This window comes from Poecile atricapillus, chromosome Z (genome assembly GCF_030490865.1).
Source record: "Poecile atricapillus isolate bPoeAtr1 chromosome Z, bPoeAtr1.hap1, whole genome shotgun sequence".
Lineage (NCBI taxonomy): Eukaryota > Metazoa > Chordata > Aves > Passeriformes > Paridae > Poecile > Poecile atricapillus.
This window is the reverse complement of record NC_081289.1, coordinates 86,141,699-86,163,128: the sequence shown is the minus strand read 5'-3', so window position 1 is coordinate 86,163,128 and position 21,430 is coordinate 86,141,699. Positions and strand designations below refer to the sequence as shown.

Sequence of the window (21,430 nt, the reverse complement as noted above, 5' to 3'; positions counted from 1 at the left end):
AAGATAGATTTGGAGAAGCCTTAGGAAAAGGCTGCTAACTAAAGGTTGGCACATTTGAAGCATATTGTTAAATACAAGTTTCTTTGCCCTTGGGCATTTTGCTCAACAATCAGCCTGCCAAAAGCATGCTTCATAATGCACAGAAAGGTTTCTGACCTTTCTTGGTATTGCCATGTGGCTGTAATGCTGCACATGGGCTGCAAGGCAATTGCATAAGCACGGTGTCTTGGTGGAGCTTAGTTCACTGAAAGCCTGATCAAACAGAAGAAAACAAGGAACACGTTGGTGCAGGAAGTGAAACACATTGTTCTTGACATCCCCTTGCTGCATTTCCTTGTTTCCTGAACTTTCCAACGCAGTGACTTGTTAACTAAATGTTTTCACCTTCTTTGCCTCTTTTCTTGAGGCCGATGATTATTTTTCCGTCTGGATTAATTGCCTTTTGGACTTAACTCTCAGATGGTGCTGCGAATCTCCCAGGGTGAGGACTCAGTGAGAAACATCAGCTTGTATTCTCAAAGCTTCCTTTGAAAGATAATTCACATTTAAATAATGTGAAATATGTACCCCACTCACAAATGTTCATTTTTGATAACAAAAATGAGCTGGTTCTACACAGATGTTGGTAACCGTTGAGATATTTTAACTTTTAATAGCACTAGCGTAAACTTTTTAAAAGCTTACAAGCTGTGCCGTCATAAAGGAATGTGAATTGTTTTTCCAATAGCAGTTTATGCTTCTCCACCCTTTTCCAGTCTTCTGTATACCCTTCCACCTGTGACCACTGGACACTGTCTCATGAGAAGTTTGAAACTCTGGTTGACAATGTGGACCCTTGGAACGTGTGTGGAATCAGTGGAGTTACAAAACCCGTAACTGCCCTACTGTTCAGACACACTTTCTCCTACTAGAAGTGCTCAATGTCTGATATGCTAATGAACAGTGGATGCCTACTCACAACTGATGGCTTTTGCTGTTTACAAACACTTGCAGTTTCACTTTGGTTCTTTTACTTACCTTAGAAGCACATAGAAATTCTAGTGTTTTCCAGTCCTCTGCCAAAAATACTTTCCTTTAAGCAGCTTCAGTCTAATTACATGAATCTGGATTCAGACCTCTTGATAAATCCTGTATAATTTAAAAAGTCCAAATACAGCTATGTTCTCATGAAAAAAAAGTGTATATTTTTAGGTGGGGGAATGATGTGAAGAATTGGCAGCTCAAATTAATGCAGCTAGTAGCAGCATGGTGGATAAATCTCCCCAGTTTATATATAAAATTAAACTGAGCAGTGAGAACTGGACACTATTACTACACTTTTCTCTGATCATCCAATTCTTATTGTTTCATCACATCCTTTGATTTAGTGAGACAACATATTGATGACAAATGTGGTAAAAAAATAAATATATACTATTCCACTTAATTACATTCATCCTGAGCTTGCTCACCTGTGCTAGAATCTAGAATGCCTGTTTTATACAGGAAATCACCTGATATTTTAACATAAATTCTTCTTCCATTTAAGTTGCAGTAAAAAAGGCATTTCTTTTCCCTTTCCACTCTTGAAAATATAAACTTTCTGTGGCACTAGAAGTTGATACAAAAGGAGACAAGAGAACATTTATAGTTGTTATTGTGTTCATCTTTCTTCATTTCCACCAGTGTGGGATGCAAGGGACTTGGGAGACTTTAGGTTTGTTTGCTGCCAGTTCCTACAGAAATAACAAATGCTTTTCACCAGTCATCACAATGGTGACATAGATGAAAAAGAAGTTGTGATTGAAGTTTGGAATATCTAATTTGTACATCTCTTTTTTGCCAGTTAATTCCTGCATCTTAAAAACTTGAATAATGATAAAAGGTCTTAGGATGCCCGCTAATAAAAGGCAGATATCTTGACCTATTTATTTATTCCTTCTGACTTCATTAAGGGGGCTTGTTATTCCTCTTGCTTACTGAAGGTTTTGTAAAGCTTTCATCCCTCCCTTTTTTTTTAAGTGCAAACGTCAACTGGGTCAAGATGCAGTACCTCAGTGGTGATACTGAGATTGAAAATGTGCTCCCTTGACCGATGGCTAATGCCAATTGGACTTGACATGGGGTGATGTGAGGGCTTTTGTAAAATTCTGCTAAGAAAAACAAACTGAAGGGCAGATGACCCTTAGACTGCTGGTGAGTTTTGTATAAGCCTAGCTGTGCTTGCTTTCAAAGCTGCAGAAGGCTCCTGTTCTTGACAGTCTCCTCATGGACAGGTTGTCCCCTTTGCTCTCTGGCCTTGAGGACTTACTCCTCTCCAAGGGGTTCCGTGGGCCTGCTGTGTTTCGCTGTCTGTCAAGTTTGTCACTGATGGAGTAGCTCTTGCGTGTGTGCTGTGCATACAAAACGTTGGACTCCTCTGCAGAGTAGCTGTTGGCTCGCTCTATTTTTGGGAGTGGGATGCTGTTGGGCAGAGTTGCTGGAGCACTGCTGTCTTGAGGAGATAAGGGGATTCCCTTCTTGTCTTTGACCTCAACATCCTCATGATCAGAGCTTGGGTGGGTTAGTTCAGCTTCTCTCTCTGGGTGACAGCATCCCAAGTCTTCCACTTTGCCCCTGAGACTTCCAGGGAAACTGGCCCTCTCCGCAATGGCTTGGGGAGCACTCACACACCTCGTGTCTATGCAATCCGTAATACTTGTGTACTCTGCTGTTTTGACTGGGACGCCAAGGCTGCTGAAGTAGCTTCGAGAAGGAGAGAACATGAAGCTGTGAGATTTCACAATTGGCGTTTCCTCCAGAATAAATGGAGTTGTAGCCAGGTAACGGCTGCTTTTAGATCGCTCTAAAGTATGATACAAGGGAGGGTCTGAATCCCATGGGATTTGGCAGTCTGTGATTTGTGAATAGTCTGAAGAAAATGCTCTTGTTTCTATTCCAGAAGTTTCCTCATAATCAAGACTCCTGCCAGAGATCTTCTCACCAGCTGTACCGCTGATGTATGCACTATTAGTTAAAAGAGAAGAGGCTATGTGAGCTGGCAGAGCTGCATCTTCAGGACCAAGAATATTTATGGAGCTCTCGAGAGGTTCTGTGTCAGAATGCATCTCATCCATGGCAGAAACGTAGATGTCTATACAAGATGAAGGTCTTCTGGAGTCCGGGGCGATTGACAAAGTGCTGGTAGGGGGCAAAGGAGCCTTTCCTTCTTTTGCTATTGAGTGGGAACTGATTGCCCGATGCAGGCTTGGAGATCTCTCCTTAAAAATGCTTTCCAACTTTTCCAGCCCACACTTGTCCTTTATATTTGTTGCATAGAAGGAGTGGCTTCGCATGCGGGGTGTGATTGTAGGTGACGTTGGGGACATGGACTCCTCTCCTGTGGGATCAATGCTCTCTTGAAGCTTGTAAGCATTTCCTTCCTGACTGTTGAAGCTACTCTGCCTCACAATGTAGGCTGCATCAGTACAGTCAGATGAGGTCCTGGATCGTATCTTAGTCGTCTCTCCTCTCTCAATGCCAGTCATTTTTTCTAAGGCAGTCACCATCCGTCCCATCATGTCTTCCAGCTGAGCAAGCCTGATGTCAACAGTCTGCAGAGAGGCCTTCATGCAGTGCTCTCTCTCATTTACTTCTTCCAGCCGCATGGCCATGTTCTCCACCCTTTAGAAAGAGAGGAATTAAACAGGTAAATTTCTACAAAGCAGTGATGTTCAGCTAATAGGTCACCAAACCAGTCGGAAACAAATATGTCTCAAACACCAAAGGCAATGTACGCCACCTCAGCTGCTTCAAAATCCTGCTAAAAGGGGTTTTGAAAAAAAAAATAAAAAAAAATACTATGCATTGAGGGAACTGCTCCAGTGGGTTAAACCAGGGGCATCAGCTGTGTAAGGCAGAGGGAGGTCTGGGTGTCCCTTATTCCAGAGATAGGAGAATTATTGTATAAATGTTACTATTAATTACTCCTTCTTTGCTTCCAAAGCTTCTAATTAGGTTATTATGAATGAATAACATTTATAGCAGAACACTTATAGCAGATGCCACATGATGTAGTCCCCAGTTGTGCCACAGGCAGGACCATCACAGTTAAATGCAGAGCTAAATGAAGTAAAGAGAGCAGGCAATGTGCCACAGAAGATAGGCATTTTTATATTTTTTTCCTGGTGTTTGCACTACCTAGTCCAATGTAGATCTAAGGAGATAGTTTCTTTGTTCTCTGGTTAATTTTTAGCTCAGATTTGTAGAAAAAATATATCAGCTATCTTGTTGAATATATATAGTATTGAGCTAAATATTCATAAAAACTGCAAGGAGGAGAAACACTGATAAAGCCAAATGCAGCTTGTAACTGTACATGCATTAAGATTGCTCCATTACTGTGATTGTGCTTTGGGTAGTCTGCAGTCATAGCTTAAGGATTGAAATGGTGTATTTTAAATTTAGTTTTCAGCTGCAATCATAATATATAAATAAAAAGACTAAAATATTAATAGGCAATAATTGAATGTAAGATTCAATTTTTTAATTAATCATATTTTAAATTTAATTTAAACTTTAGTATATCTTTTCTAGACCATTGATCTATCACATTTTAAAACATTTTTAAATTTTAGGGAATTGTGTAAAGATTTGTGCCAGTGGCTTCTAACCACTTTTCTGACTTCTAAACTGTGTCTTCTGGATTTATAGAGTCTGAAAATTTTGCATGATGAAATTGCCTGTAGCATATAAGAAACTTCTATATTATTTTCTTTGTTTGTAATCCCTATGACAGACTGGGACTTCCACTTTCCATTGAAGAAGTACTAAAGGCAACAAGTTTATGGAGTTATCTTTGTCTGATAGATTATAATTCTGGTTTTCCCCATTGCTGTAGACATTGAAAAATGATCAGATAGGCAAAAGATAACAAATGGCACAATTTCCACACTCTTTTTAATCACAGGTCCCTTACTCTCTTCCAGTTAGTGCAATTTATCCTCAAATATTACTAGGCATACTGCCATAGTTAATAGGCACACAAAGCTTTGCCAGGATTTCTGATGAGGTAAGTATTATCTTCTACTACTGCTAGTTATTTATTCAAGAGGACAAGTGATTTGGAGCTGACAACACCATAACCACCCTTGTTCTCACAGAAGGGAAAATTTTAGCAAAGAAGAGAATATTGGACAGCCTTAATGCCATGTTACCTCATGCTCAGAACTTCTGAAGTCTGACTATCTTGTGGTGATGAGCAGCACAACCTGCCACAGAGGAGAGGACAGGGAGGAGTGTGACTCAGCTCCCTAAAGCAAGTCTCACATTCCTGGGAAATACAGGCTTTTCCTGTGGAGTCTGTGAGTTTTGAAGGCACAAGAACAAATTAAATGTGCAGCAGCAACAGTATTGCTAGCATTAGTCTTCAATAGACAAATGATCAAGTAATCACTGCTAAGAAATGAACTGGTAGCTTCAAGGAATCTCATTCTACTCATTATCATTTAGGCACCAGTCTGTTTCTAGTTCTACCAGTTTCTCCAACAAAACAGATTAATGTTATTGCAAGTACAGGATGTAATTCCACAGTGAGAGCAGTTTATATGGGAAGCAGTTGAATTTTCACTCATGTGAACTGCTATTTTATAAAAGCAGTTATACTTTTGAAACATTTATTAGCCAATAATTGAGTCCTTCACACCACATTCACATTCTGTAACAACTGCTCCAAGATGATGACCAGATAAAACATCACAATTTTAGGGCTGTCAGACATGTGGAAAAAATTTACTGGATTTCAGTGGACAATTACAGCTCAGATTACATCCCACAAAAAACCTTTCACCCCAGCAACAATTACCAAGAATTGGAGTGAATTTATAACATTCTTTACAGCTAACTGGATAATCTGGTTGTGATCTTGCTGTTTTGTTGTTGTTCTTGCTATTGTTTTGGTTTGATTTGCTTTTTCTTTCCTGCTTTGACAACTGTACACAAGTGAAATAATTTTTTTATACAAACATAGCAGTTGGTTTATAAGAGGATCTGCCCATAGTGAGGTAAGTTTTGTGGCTTGCATTCATGTGGGGGCTATGCAGTGCTATTGAACACGACTAATGCATCCCAAGGAGAGCCTGGAATAATACCTCGCCGGTAGGTGTTCATGTATCTGTTCTGCCTTCCCTGAATGTGATCTAGCAGCTACTGTCAGTGGCACAGAGCGTCAGACAAGGCAAATAGAGACTTTTGAGCTACGTGGTCTGTTGGTTGCTATGGAACTGATGACAAATGTGATTGCATTGATAGTTGAAAATTTATAGAGAAATGTAGCAAGATAAGCACAGAGCAGTCTGGGTTTGGAAACCAGGGGTAACCAGAGACGTACATAGGTAACTGAAGAATACATACATGTGTTTACACTTCATGAGCCCTGACTATGGAATTTTATTCACAAAACAAAAGCTGGAAAGATGATGGTCTCCTCCAACCCCAAAGATATTAGCTTAGTCATCCTTAGTTATATATATTGCATATGGCTACTCCAGAATGTTTAACAAATATTTATTCTATTAGTGATATTCTCTTGTACTAATTTGATGTTCAGTTCTGTAATCATTCATCATTCAGAACAGCACCATGTTCTAGGAATGAATCTATTAGAAACATGATAAAATCACATCAGCCAAACACTGTGGACATAGGAGGGTATGGTCTGGAGAAATATAGCCATAATCTGGTCCTAAAAATGCTTTAATAAGTGAATTTTTCTATTTTACCATATTCTTGGGAAAATACTCTTGCACTCAGTGAATAGACACCCTGACCTGTAATTCCTTTAGGAATAGTTTTGAATTAAAGCTCAATTTTAAAATAAGAATGCCCAAGTTTTGATTAGGATTTTTTTTTTCTCTGTGTGTATTCAGGAACAAGTATAAACCTTTTAGCAAGTCTCACAATATCCATCTATGATGCTTTCTTTGCAACTCTGCTTTGCATTGCAGCAAGACTTATTCAGTGTATTAGAAAGGGCCAAACTATGCTAACAGAATGAGAAGAGAAAAACAGGAGGCTACATGAAAAACAGGCATCGAGGTGTGCTGCTGAATCTTAAAAATTTCTAATAGTGAAACAAATGTGGACTTTACCAGGACAATATTCAGTAATGAGGTCAGAATTCAGAACCTGGCAAGGATTTTATATTACTTGCAATAAGACTTTTTAATTATGGTTTGGGAGATGATGACTTTTGCTGGCATTAATTTTGGTTTATTTATTTTTAACCTTTGCACGTTAGTTCATCAATAATTTATTTAAAATAATTCTTTAATGGGAGTAAGGCACTCTTCTCAGAAGTAGACCTCGTAATTACATGCTAAAATTAGGTTCACAAGCCTCTTTGTTGACCTAGATCCATTTCTAAGACATCATTCATACTTCAAAATCCTTTTCAACAGCCACAAAGACCGTTGACATGAAAGTCACTTACAGACATACCACAGAGCTTGTGGTAGGTGATTGAGGAATGGTTTTATTTAAATAAAACATAGACAGCAGTTCCCAAACATGTAACAGGGTACTTTGCCTGACATCTTTTGGTAAAGCAGTGATGATGCAAGAAGCCAGCCAGTTTTCCAGGGTGCAGAGATTTTTCCTGGCTAAGGAAGTTGGGTTGTCATGGCTGCATGAGCTTAAGACCACTTAGGCTACTGGAGCCTAAGACCACTTAACGCTTTATGACCACAGAGAAATGCCACCAGAATCACAGACCTTTCCTGCTGTCTATTTCATGTGTGGGTGGAGCTGGTAGGGTCAGTCCTTTGTACCAATATGATACTATTTCTGTGTGCTTCAGCCTGACAGCTCTGAAATCAAGATAATAGCTATGTCATCGCCAACATGGATGCTGTACATATAATTGCACTGCAGATCATAAAGTGCTGTACTAATGGATACCAGAGAGTACCAAAGATGACATAATAATATCTGCTCTAACCGGTTTATCTGCTTTTCAAATACTGTTATGATGTGACCCTGCCCCTTTTTAAATCAGCATGAGGTTTTACACAGATATGAAAGAGTTGAAACCTGCTCACATGGAACAAATGTTTACTAAAGTGATTGTTTCAGTGGCTTCATGCCAGATCAAGAACAATAATGGTCTTTTTTGATCATATTACACACATCTTTGTAGTGGTCAAGATGTAATACACTGATTAGAAAGGAAGATTCTCCACAAAAGGTTGTGATTCTTCCACTGCAGTAAAGTGAATTTGTTCAAGTTAGCTTTCCTCACAGGTCTCCAGGAGTTTCACCATGCATGCTCTGATAAATGCATTCAATGGAAACACCTTACAGCCTTGTACTGCTTTATATTTTTCCAGTCAGTCCATAATTTACATCTGATATGTATCAGTAACCTGATGCTACTTCCACATGCTTGTGTAAGATCCCAGCTAGTGGGCTACTGTAGCAGAGCATCTCACCCTCCACAAGAGCTTATCTGTTTGTTAGCCAGTCAGATAACTCAAACGGGACAAACTGTCTTGTATTTCATGGTGTATTATCTTGCATAATCACTGAGTGATTTTGGTGCCATGGTCTCTGGTCTGGCATCTCCCAACTGCCAATAAAATTCTTACTGTTGAAGTGAGATCTGGCAAGATAGGCTGAATTTCTGACTGACAGCCACTCACTTTACAACTAAAGAAGCCACACAAAACCTTCACAAAGTAGAAATCTTGTATGCATTTTCCTGGAAATGTGTGGAGTTTCTCCTGTTAGTAGGAACCTCCTTTGTGGTTATTCCTCAGGGGTTAAGTGAAAGTATTTGTGTCCATTATCATCATTTTGGTGGTAAGTAACATTTGACTCCTAATCAATACTGTTTCTTTTGCTAGCTTTAATATAGGTACTTTGATAAAGTGCACTGTTTCATGCTGTAATCTACTAGTAGTGTTTTAATTATATACTGTGGAGTAACTAATTCTGATTAAGATTTTTCATCTATTATCTTTTGTCTGTTTAATAAATAATTATTTTTAATGTAAATATATCTGATTTGCCATCATTAGGACTTGCCAGGCAAAGTGATTCCTTAAATTTAAACTCTTGCCAAAATCTGAGGCTAAGGAAGGACTGACCTTCATTTAGACCCCTTTCTGTGAAGGAGTTTAAATATACAGTGGAGTTCTTTCTTCCCATCAGAGTCAGAAGTCAGAAAAAGCAGGGCTTTTTTAATAAGCTTTGTCTGTAGTTCCCACTCTCCCAGCAACAGCTACTCCTCTGAGTTGCTTAGTACTTGAAGTTAAGGAAAGACAAACATCAAGTGTTGCTCTATGCTTTCAGTTTCTGAATGTGAAGTGATCAGGTAAAGGAGAGATTCTGTCTGGTGACATCAAATATGGAGACATCTGTGGTGTCCCTTGTTACAAGAGAAGCAAGGAGATTCCTAAACTGAGACAGGCACACAGAATGCCAGGGTGGACTATTCCAAGGTCAGTGGAAACTGAAGCTTGTTGCAGGTGAGTCAGACAAATCATCATCCTACCCCAGCACAGCCACTGACTGCATAGCTGTAATAATTAATTGACACCCAGGTCAATGCATCAATAAACATGATCTCTTCTTGATTTCCTGAGCCCCTAACCTGTTTCTGTGACCCACTGAGGCTCAAAGAAAGACTGTTCTCATCTTGTATTTCCCTTCCAGTGTTAGCCCCCTACTCCTGATTCCTTTGTATGCAGAGTGTGCAGATGTTCCTCCTCCTAGCAGGTCCTGGAGCACTTTGATGAACCCAGCTGCAAGCAGGAGCTGCTCAAGCAGAGGGGAGCATTATCACAGATGCACAGAGGTGAGGGAAGGCAGTGACTTGTCCAGATCCAGGTGCAGTCACACAGGGCTTGTCCCAGCCCTTTATTCTTGAGCCTAACAGCATGTTTAGGTTATTGCCCATGAGAAGTCTTTAGGAAGAGTTTCACTCACATTAGCAGGGTTTTCTAGTTCAATTTTACGCCACATAAAGCTGACTTAATTGGACAGATAACTAAACTGGTATCTCATGGCTTTAACGTGGGTGTTATACTTAGTCTACTACTCCAGAGTAATGACCGGTCTTGGAAGCGAAACTGTAGTCTCATATCTTCTCTGCTTTCTTTGCTCTGCATTTTGTTACTTGTGCACTTATAACTCTATAAAGAAACTCTAAGTGCAAATCCGGATTTTATATATTTGAATACAGGTCCACAGGTTACAAAAAAAAAAAAAAAAAAAAAATTAGTGTTGTCATGGCTTAGGAATGGTATTCTCCAGTTTAGAAACCGTGCTGCCACTTCCCTGCTCCAATTGGAGGTCCAAAAGGCAAAGTTTGAGATAAGAACAACTTACTGGAAATAGCAATGAAATAAGAAAATAAACAGTAACAGCAACAAAATTGCAACAAAAGGTGTAAGGAGAAGGAGGAGGAGGAGAAGAAGGAGAAGGAGAAGAAGCAGAAGAAGAAGAAGAAGAAGAAGAAGAAGAAGAAGAAGAAATTATTTACAGTGAAAAGGTCCTGACAATAAACAATACCAGACTGTTCCATCCATCACGTTTTCTCAACCAGAAGGAATCCCTCCTCGTCAGAAGCAAGAATCCCTTTCCCCTGCCCCTGGCAATGACATAAGGTGGTATCAAACAACCTCAGGGTCCTCCAAACCCCTCCTGGCTACTGCAAAAATTAACCCTGTCCTGGCTGGAACCAAGACAAATGTCTTAGATTTAAGAGGACTTGGCCATGACTACAGGAAAATAAAGACCCAGGCATCTTCTTTCTAAAATGTGTTATTTGTGATACTCAGATAGCCCCGATTCCTCCTTTAAATATTTCTCAGACCTATTATGAAATAAGGACTACATTCAGCTGGGACGTCATTGCTTAAAGTCCTATTAGTCCTGTTAGTCCCACTGCTTGGGCCTGGGAGTGACCTCAGTAGCCCACAGGGTCACTGGCTGGTTATCTCTTAGAGAGCTAGGGCAGTCTAGTCTCCACATTAAACTATTGCCTAAGGTAAATTGATTTTTAAATAGCTATTTCTCTGTGAGGCTCAGGTGTTTGTCTTCAGTTAGGGTTCATATTCATGAGCTTCATTCTGGAACAAGGTGCTTTAAGATTTTAATTTAAATTAGAGATAAGGGCTCTTTTTCTTATAAAACAGGGCCAGCACAGAATAAAAAGTTAGACTGATCTGTTTTCATTTTCAAGGACTTACAGCACTTGTATGACGTAGGGGAGGATCTAGCTAGGTTACTTCTTATTTACAGGTCTTCAAACATACCTCTTCCTTCCTTGACCACCAAAATTGCTTTTTTCCTCTGCATTGTGGTAGGTGAAATGTTTTGTTCCATTTAAAATCCATGTTGCTATTGGCCCAAATGAAACTAGTTTATCTAGCCAGGCTATCCTGAAACAAGGCTTCTTTATTTATATGTTAATTTATCTTTATTTATTTATATGTTTCTTATCTGAATGGTTCACAGATAAACCCTAAAGTCATGGTTTTCATTGAGGAACTCTAATTTACTCTTCCATTTTGTTCTGACTACTTGTGCCCTGGAATTCTGCTTTAAGAACTGAAATGCAAGCATAATTGGTGCCTCTCACTGCATTGGTTATACTTTAATACAACTGGATAAAAGATCCCTTTTAAAAAACTTATATAATAATGTGGGTTGGAAGAGACGTTAAAGATAATTCAGTTACAACCCTTCTGCCATGGTCAGGGACACCCTTCCCTAGAATAGATTTCTCAGAGCCCCATTTAGCCTGCGCTTGAACACATTTTCTTTATGGGAAAAAAAAAGAAAAAAAAAGCGCCAAACAGAAAAAGAGAAAATAAACTCATCACATCTCATCACATTTCATAACTTTACTTTTTAATTAAGACTTACCAAAACTACTTTGTTCCCTTTTTCAAGAAAAAATGAAAGAATGAGACTGGTGGCAGAAACACATTTCCAGATCAACTTATAGGAACAAAAAAGCACACCTTTCTGAAGTGACACGGATTCTTTCATCATTGGAAGAGTTGAATCTGTCATCCTTTTCTCTGAAATACTCCTCTATGCACTGCTCTTCAAAGTCATGGACCTTTTTCAATTCATCCTCAGTTATGAAAAGTTCTGTGGGAAAAATTGAGAAATACAAATTTGGCAAATATTAAAATGTGAAACTCATGGATGAAACTTTCAAAAACAAGTATGTGACATTTTGAAATGAAAGCAGATAAATACTGTTAATTACTGAATTACTGGCTTTAGTTATATATGCTTCTGGAGACAGAAGCACTTAAGCAGGCAAATGCTGAGCAAACGTGAATATATTTTGATTACATGAGATCTAAACACAGCTTCTGGTCAGGTCCTGAACAGATGGTGAAAGCCAAAGCTCACCTGTAACCTAAGAGATGGATAATGAGATTAGCAGACTACTAGGAAAGAGTCTGAGGGTAAAGGGGTCTGTCCCACATGGCAAGAACAGACATCTGCAGGCAGCAGTGTGATGGGAGTGGGAGGAGAGCTGTCTGGTTGCATCTGCAGTGCCACACGTGACTCCTGCTCCCTCCTCACAGAGAAGTGGGCTGTGGCATTGGCTAATGCTGAGAAGAGATACACATCCCTTAGCTCCCTGCCTCTGGCACATGCATTGGGCAAGGTGGAGATATTCTGCTTTGAAGAATCAGATAGAGAAGAGGAGAGCATCATCAAAACAATCTGACAGGTTTTCCATCATGGTTGTGGGACTTCATTTAAAACATGTTGAGGACCTACTCCTCCAGTTTGAGTCAGAGTCAAGGAGAGACTGTGTATACCAAATTGTCTTCTACCATCTCTAAGCTTATCTAGGCAAAAAGAGCGCTCAGGGGAAGTATGCGCTGTTTGCTCTGTATTTTCAAAAATAAAGCTGAAAGTGTGATGGAGTGAGAAGTATTCCAGCAACAGCAGACCTCTAGTAACCCCAAGCTTTGAAGCAACAAACAGGGCAACAACCCCAAAATAAGTTCCAGAAAAACACAGCCTTCCTAACATTGCAGGGAGAATGAAGGGTTGGGCAAATCAAGTAAAACTAACTTGTTCAGGTAAGGTTTTTGCAGGTAAAAGCTGTTACTTTTCTGGGAAGATTATCAAGGTGCTGGACATGGACTTCATGCATGCCAACCACTAGACACTATGAAAGGCATTGTAAAGTCCCCTCTGTGCATTATCTGAGTCTTACTCAATCCATAGTCTCTCTCATCCGGGTCACTTTCATGCTTCCTCCATCTGCAGCAGAGGTGTTGAAATATCATCGTCATGTGGCTGAAAATGATCAGAGGTGGTGGGAGAACAGGTCTTTCATGGAATGTCATGATGAGCTGGTACCTTTGAAACTTCCAAACTTGGTTTGATATAGATTTTACTTCGAAAAATGTGTTGCTAGAAGGCAAGAAGAGGAAAATAACATCAGACTGAAAATGGTTTTGGGTGCTTTGCCAAAGAAGATATGAGAGCATCATAACTAGATACATTTAAATAACACTGGCAAATGTTTCCTTGTCACAAAAACAGGAAACAGAACAAAAGAATAAGTATGTGCCTGGGCAAAGCACAGTGATAATAAGCCTTTTTGAAGTACCTTATGACTGTAAATGTCTGTGCTGCACAACCCCTGTACAAAAACCCACTGAGATGGAGAAATGTTTATACTCTTGTTTTCCCCATTGGGAATGAATGATGCCATAATTGAACCTTATTTGGCTTCTTTGTGCCGCTTCCCATTAGGTGTCTGTCCTTGGAAATGAGCACAATGTGAAAAACTTGGCATTTCCCTTGTTTCCTGGAGACAAACCTCTTTCCCTCTCCCGCTTACATCCTTGGAAAATGTCTCTCAGCCAAAGCTCAGCAGTCTTTGTAGACTGTGAACAATGTGAATCCTCCCCAAGTCTGTACTTTGCGATGTGTCACTCACTTGAAAACCGCAATGAGGAGATTCACCAAAAGGATGTTTGCTACCAAGAGGTAGCAGGCCATGATGGCAGGAACGATCCATGCTCCTGTCTTGCAGGGAGGTAGCTGGATTATTTTGCCGTCTTCTCGGGTTTCATTTTGACCACAAGGTGCTGGGAACAAAATTTAGAAACAAACAAAAATGGAAAATGGGAATGAATCTTATTTTTTCAGTAGTTTTTGCAGAAATATTTAAATATTTATAATGGCCTGCCTGTCAAGGCAACATCTTCCAAATTACAATGGCATTGACATTTTCTGCTCAGAAGTTTATGCTTGGTATCTCAGATTTTATGGGCTGCAGTTCTTGTTATTGTGAGTTTTTTGTGCTGTGGGTATCAAGATATTTCTCTCAGGACACATGTGTGGTGCGAGTAAGCTGCCTGTTTGCATACATAATGCAAAATAATATGGTAGTCTGGTGATAGTCTGGCTGTGAAAATGAAATTAATGAATTGTTTAATCCTACAGAGATGCTTACTAATTATTTCTTTAATAGTGAAAACCTTCTCTTTTTTATTGATTGAGAGGGATGTGATACATAAAGAAAATGAAGTCCATGAAAGTAAATTAAAGAGTAGATGTTTATTGCTGTGCACTGCACTGTCTCAAGCCTCTCTAGGACATACTCATAATGACTTTCTGCTATTAAGGACTCTTGACTGCATGCCTGGAAACAGTGGGGAAGATTATCAAGTCTTTACTGTACCAGGTACAGGGACATGTATGCAGCAGAGATGCCACCTGTTTCTTCTGCAAATACATTGGAATCAAAATGTTCTCAATATTAATGCTGTAGAACTGAAGCAAGGGCAGGGAAAACATGGTGAAATAGTTTCCCCTGCTTGTATTTTAATATGTTTTCATGTGCAGTGATGGGAAATCTGCTTTTGGAAGCATGGGTTGAGTTTATGTCTCTCTAGCTTCAGTCTTGGTGGTGCTATGTATCTCCATAATCAGAAATCTCCTCAAGAAAATCATGGAAGCAGCAGCTTAAATATACAAACCATCTTAGTACATTTTGCCCAGCACTACAGCTAGCTTCCCCTCACCTCTGTCAAAAAGAAGTTTAAGTTAGGAGTTTCCAAAGTGCTCAGTATTGGCTCAGTTCCTAGTGATATCCATGGGGGTTTTGTACTGACTTCATGGAAAATGAAGTTTGCTCATGCCACGTGTAAAATGTCATTGTATGGCAACAAATCTATATTTCCAAGCATTGTATCTCCTCAAAAATGTTCTTCTGAACTTGATTCACTGAGCTTGACATTCACTTGTGGATACCTGTACTGGCAATCATATTACATTATGTGTGATTGTGGTAGTTTGTTTTGGGCACTACAATTAGAGCCTAGCCTATTACACACAGAAATATTGTAGCCACATGGGATACAAGACTACATGTCCTCTCCAAAAATATTCAACTCACTGAAAAAGAAATTACAAAATCAAATACAAGCAGCACTGCTTTTTACCAGCAGCTCCATTGTGTTTGGACATATGGTGTTACCAGTCCTTCCTATTTACAAAAACACATTTTATTACTGAAGTAGGCTGAGACTATGAAATTCTTCATTTCTCAGTAAGGATCACTTTGCAGATCATTTTAAGGCAGTGCTATTTCCACAATGCTCCAAGCAGCAGTTTCATTTAGACATTCAAAATACCGTCAGTGAGGTGCTGTGAGTGCTGGCCTCTCTGCTCTTAGTCTTCACCAGCAGAAACTGCATTATTCAACAGCTCTTACTATCAATACTCAATATGAAACTTACATCTCTTTGTGTGGAAACATTAACTTGCTCATTTATTGAGTCAGATGTACAAAGTCCAATACAACAAAGTACCAAAACCCATCAAGATTTCACCAGTGATGGAACAATCACAATATCAGTTGATGAAACCTGTTGTCCTTTTTTGTGCTGAAAACAGAACAAATATTATCTTTTCAAGTAAAGAGAAAAATTTTGAAAAGCATTTTTCAAACCTTAGATAAATGAGATCAAAAACTCAGCTCCAACTCCGGTTCCAACTCTATTATCCCATTTTTTTTCTAAAAAAACCATAGAATTTAATCTGAAAAAAAAAATCAGTTAAGAAGACAAAAAATACTTCTTCAGCTCTACTTGCTTACAAGTGGGTAATCTCTGTTGGTTTATGCCACTCAGTAATGGCCAGATTAGATTTCCTATGCAGACATGTTCCCACAGTCTATTCTATACACCTGTTGTGGTTCAGCTAGTCCTAAAGCTTTGCAAAAGTTTTTCTCTTTTGAATGCTCTGTTGTGCGTACAGTTTTTAAATAACTCGGGAATACTCATTTCTTGCCTTACTTATGGAGAGCTAAGCCACCATAAGTTTAATTGTCACATCTTCAGCTGCATAAGAAAACGTATGACATGTGTCCAAAAATGCAGAAGTCTGTGTTCCATGGCACATCACAACACTGAACATCTTTCATCTTTAAACTGTGACATTCATTTTCAAGGATTTTTTTCCCCCACTATTAATTAAAGGTGTGTGCTGTGCCTCACCCCTGAGGAACATGCACTGCCCCTCATGTGTAACATCATTTGAACATTTTAATTATTTTTGGAGAAATGAAATAATTTTTGTAATATGTGCAGTAATATATTGCAATGTATTTCAAAGCACAATATTACCATGTATGAAAACTTGACTCATCTGTTTTGCATTATAGCCCTACTCTAACACAAACCACAGAACACTTAATTCTAGTGAAGTGCTTTACTGAAGAAAATTCTATTAGTATAACAATATGCCAGTCTTGGGTAACTGAAAAAGCCAACGACTCTGATACCTACAGGCCACTGGATAAAGTTCAGACATTATGTCCTAAACTTAGGCTTTAGAAAACAATAAATGGTTGGAGTTTTAATTTCAATTATACAAATTGACTCCACTCAGCTTCCAAACATTGCAGCCTGGCACCCGTAGCAGTACATACTTTTTGCATCCCTTGTTTCCTTTTTCACAATCTCTTTCCATGCTTATTTTTCCTTCCTGACTCCCACTTACAGTTTCCTGCTGGGCCTTTCCTGCTACATATCTAACCCTTCCTCTTTCCTGTCCAGGAAATAGTTGCAAAAAAACCAACAGTAACTCAAGCCTCTGTGAGTGTCAGGCCTAACGTGGAGACAGAGCTCAGGAAGAATTAGTTTCCCTGCTGTAATTACCGCCATGACATGGGTACTGCTCACTTTTACTGTGTGCTGGGTGGAGGGCTTGGCAAAGGATGCTTGTGGGTCTCTGCATGATGACTGTTCCCCCAGCTGCATCCTTTCAAAGCAGGTGTGGGAAATAATGAAGAGGGAAAAGTCTTTCAACAGCTCTGCCACTGAATAGCTTTTGCCTTTGATGAAAACTTCTCCTATAAAAATGGATACCACTTTTACAATACCACCTGATTTGTTTGAAATCACAAGAAACTGAGGAATGCTTTCCTATGTTCATAGTTCTAAATAAATTTGAAACAAAATAGTGCAACCAAACAACAAAAAATAACTTTTTTTTTTTTTTTTTTTTTTTTTAAATTCAAGTCTGGATATTTTTAATGCACTTTCATCATCCTATTTATGAGTATATAGGCACCTTCCAATTTTGACCCAAAAGGAACCCAAAGGATGTGAAAGTGTTTTGTAATTTCTGAATGAAATGTCTAAGCAACGTTACCAGCTTACCAAGCTGGTAAATACTGAAAACTTCCCCCTACCAAAAATATTAAGCAGGCTTCCTAAAGTTGTTCTCTTCTTCACTGATGGAGAAAATATTAAAATCTGTTTACCTTGAATATCAAAGAGTTACTCTGTTCATTGGTAGAAACATCCAGGGAGTTGAAAAGTGACACATTACTTTAAGAAAGTTTCTTTGACTACAGCATCCTGACCTTCTACGTTGCTTTCACCCTAGGCCACATTAAACATAACTTTGAAGGGTCTCTTCAATCTGCTGGTATTTTAATAACAATTTTCAGTAAATCCCTGTATTTTTCTTGTTCACTCTAGTGCTTTCTTCCTCCTCCTATTCTCCTCCTTCTCCCATTAAAAATAGCCAAGAAAATAGAATCCAAATTACAACATCGGGAGTGCTAGATATGGGAATATTGCTGCATTCCAGCCCAGAAATAATTCCAAAGTCTTTTCTAGTCTGCACAAAAATTCTATCCACTACCTTTCTCTAACAATGTTAAAAGCATTGCCACAAGTATGATTTATTCTTGTTTTGTACAGAGCTGCTCTGTTTGTTCTAAGTCCAGAATGGTCCATGCAAATGACAGGCCTCGAAAGGAGGCTCGACAGGAAGCTCCTACTAGTCATGAGAAGCATGCAACCTGTAAAGTCGTGAAGAACTTAGTATATAACTTTCATTTGTACTAAGAAATTTTTAAGAACTATAAAACTTAAATCTAACAGATTAAGAAATTTAAAGATTTTTTTAAAAAGAGTTTTGTAGCAATTATAGTTTCCTCTGAAGTTCACTGAACAGTTAAAACCTGTGTATAATGGTCTCTCATCTTCTGAAACAATTGCATTCTGGTTACTTGATATTCCTCCAATACAATTGAAAGAGTCCCATCCTTTTCTCTTAAACTAGGTAGGGTTTTTTTTTAACTAGCTATGTTTTTCCAAACCAGAAATAAACAAAAGGAACAAACACAACTCAGACTGATCTTCAGATTCCAGATGGCACGTGAAGTTCTGTCAGCTGTTAAGAAAATCCAGATGGAAATCCAGCCTGTGAGACACCAGGAAAATCTGAAAAACTTCCCAAAAGCCATGTTGACTAAGAGCAGGTTCAGTGCTTAGCCTTCTGAAGACAGGAAAATGTGAGCTCTGATGTTCATTTTCTACAGATGACTGCCATTTCCCAAGCTGGCATTTATTTTCTCTATCTACATGTTTTTTACCAACAAACTCACCTTTCCTCTTCACTGTTTCTTATATCCTTCAATATCCATAGTATTCTGGAGGGGTGGATAGGTTTTTAAAGTGAAGACAAAGTTCTTTACAAGTGAGAACTGTGCTATGAATTTTCCTGGCTAAGACTGCCTGCACAAGTGCCAATGTGTGGTGAACTGAGGGAGAGATTTTACCGCGTCTGTGGGAAGTCCATTCTGGACAGACATTCACTAAAGCAGCTACATGGCTGGCTGCTGCCTCATGGATCCCATTGGGCAGCACAAGGCTCAGATGGATTAGGAAAGACAGCCTCAAAGTTAGGCAGTTGCATGTGCCATCACCAGCTCTCTGATTCAGATTCTCCTTCCTCCCCCAGCTATCAATGGATAATAATATATCTTCACTTAACTACATAATTGATATCAGTCTAATTTTTTCTCAATTTATCAAACTCTTATTATTATTCCTTTCCTAAAATACATTAATTTTTCATTTAATGATCATTAAATAATTCATAAATTTGATTAGCTTACTGCCTGCTTTCAATTCTCCGGTCTAAGCCTTTATCTGCATTCCAACATTTGCTAACTGGGGTTTTCTAGGCCCAAGTCAAAACTCAGTAGCTCATGGTGGTTTCAGTCATTATTGATGTTTCACTTGGACTGACATTTTGACTGGTTGGACTTCTCCATGAAGTAGCTTGACTATTCCTTGATCTTTACATACTTCCAAAGACTGTTTCATGTAATTGCTAAAACTTCCCAAGTAGACAACATGGTATGTGTAACCTTCTCTCCATGTCAGATCAGCTAAAAAGAATTAGCTAAACACCTGGATATAGTTGAGGGAACAGTATGGTCTAATCGTAAACCTCCTTTGTTTACAGATCATATTAATGATCATAGATAATTTCCTGCTCAAAGACCTAGAGGAAGACCATTATGATTGCACTGTGATAGTAAAGTCTGTTTTTTCTAGTTCCTCATTCCCAAAGCCCATATGGAGCTGGGCTGTGGACTTAATGGGTATCTGGGACTGAAAGAGCACCAGGAACCCAGGATATCTCTTTTGCTAGCAGCAGTCACTCTTCCATGTGTTACTGTCTGTGGTTCCTCCCCCAGCATGTTTTAGGCATATTCAGTGGTTTTCACTTGTCAAACTCTCTTCTTCATCCAAGAATTACTGAAGCTGGCCATTCTAGTTCTACGTCTTTTTGTATGAAAGACCGGCTTAATATGACATGGTTTTATAGATTTTTTTAGTGGTCATATTATGATGAACTGTCAGTCAGGGAGGAGCTACTTAGAGAGCGGTTTTGCTGGTTTTGTTGACTTTACCTGAAAATTTGAACACAGAGCTTAAAGATTTACTCTCCTTCCCCCCACTTTACAACTGATTCTTAGACAGAAATTTGTAAGCATGTAGTAGTTACAGACATCACTGATAATGAACACCACCACTGAATAATGTATTCATAATCCCAGAAGTGAGGATGTCCTCACTTTTGAGTTGAAGATGAGATCACATACTAACATACCAACAGGACACTAACACATACCCCAGATAACATGATTTTCCTTAAAAAATTATATGAATACAGAAATTAAGGGTAAAAAATGTAAATATGCACTGTTCTAGAGCAACGCATTTAGCAGTGTGTTGAAATAAAAATCAGATTAGATCCACTGGATGAAAAGGCTGCCGGCTGATGAGAGGGATTCAGATACTGTATCTGGTCAGCCTTAATGGCATGCTTCACAAATAAAATAAAAAGAATTAATTAAATAGATAAAAATATTTTTTTTCTGAAAATAAAGTAAATTAGAAATGTTAGAGTAGCCTATTTATTAGTACATTCTCAGATACCAGGATGATTTCCAGGACAGTGGCTCAAATCAACATGCTTTTCCATGATCAGCACTTTTGCTGAAACTCAAGCTTGCTAATAATGTAACAATATTTAACACCCAAATATAAATGAAATCACAAAGCAACCCTTTTCTTTTTGTTAAAATAATACTGATTAAAAAAGAATGTGCTCTAAGCCATAAAGTTAAATTGCATTTTAAATGTAGCATAACAATTTTAGAATGTTATCTTATTGGAGAATATACAAACACTGTAGCACTTTAACATGAGTACAGTGGCTGTTTTAGCTTAGAACAACATGGAAAATACAAATAACAGCAAATGTTTAAATAGTAAAAAAATGTGAGAGTACTAGTAAAACCTTCTGGATATCCATTGGGTCATTTAGATTGTATAACATCATCATCAACCATTGGTCATGCTCCCAGTCTATTCCACAGATAACATCTTTGAGACAACTGAGCATCAGAGAGACATGACATACTCTACATATTTTGTGCTGGAAGAGTGGCTAATTCCTTGCATCATCTGCCCCTCAGGAAGGAGGAAGTAGGTGCTGCTTTTCATTTTGACATCATCACTTTTGCTGCAATTCCGAGTTTCCTTGACACAGGCAGAAAAACAATTTGTCTATATTTAATGGTGGAGTTTAAGCTGCCAGGAGTTTT

The 21,430-nt window shown here is 38.7% G+C and overlaps 1 protein-coding gene across 1 annotated transcript in view; it reads right to left on the bottom strand.

The window, feature by feature from the left end:
- Positions 1-2,192: 2,192 nt before the first annotated feature.
- TRPM3 (transient receptor potential cation channel subfamily M member 3) overlaps positions 2,193-21,430 on the bottom strand; it is a 265,606-nt gene continuing 246,368 nt past the window's right edge. The window contains exons 24-27 of the mRNA XM_058827630.1: positions 13,943-14,093; positions 13,211-13,410; positions 11,985-12,117; positions 2,193-3,642 (exon numbers count right to left, since the gene is read on the bottom strand). Coding sequence (XP_058683613.1) covers positions 2,193-3,642; positions 11,985-12,117; positions 13,211-13,410; positions 13,943-14,093 — 1,934 coding nt within the window. The remainder of the gene's footprint in view (positions 3,643-11,984; positions 12,118-13,210; positions 13,411-13,942; positions 14,094-21,430) is intronic.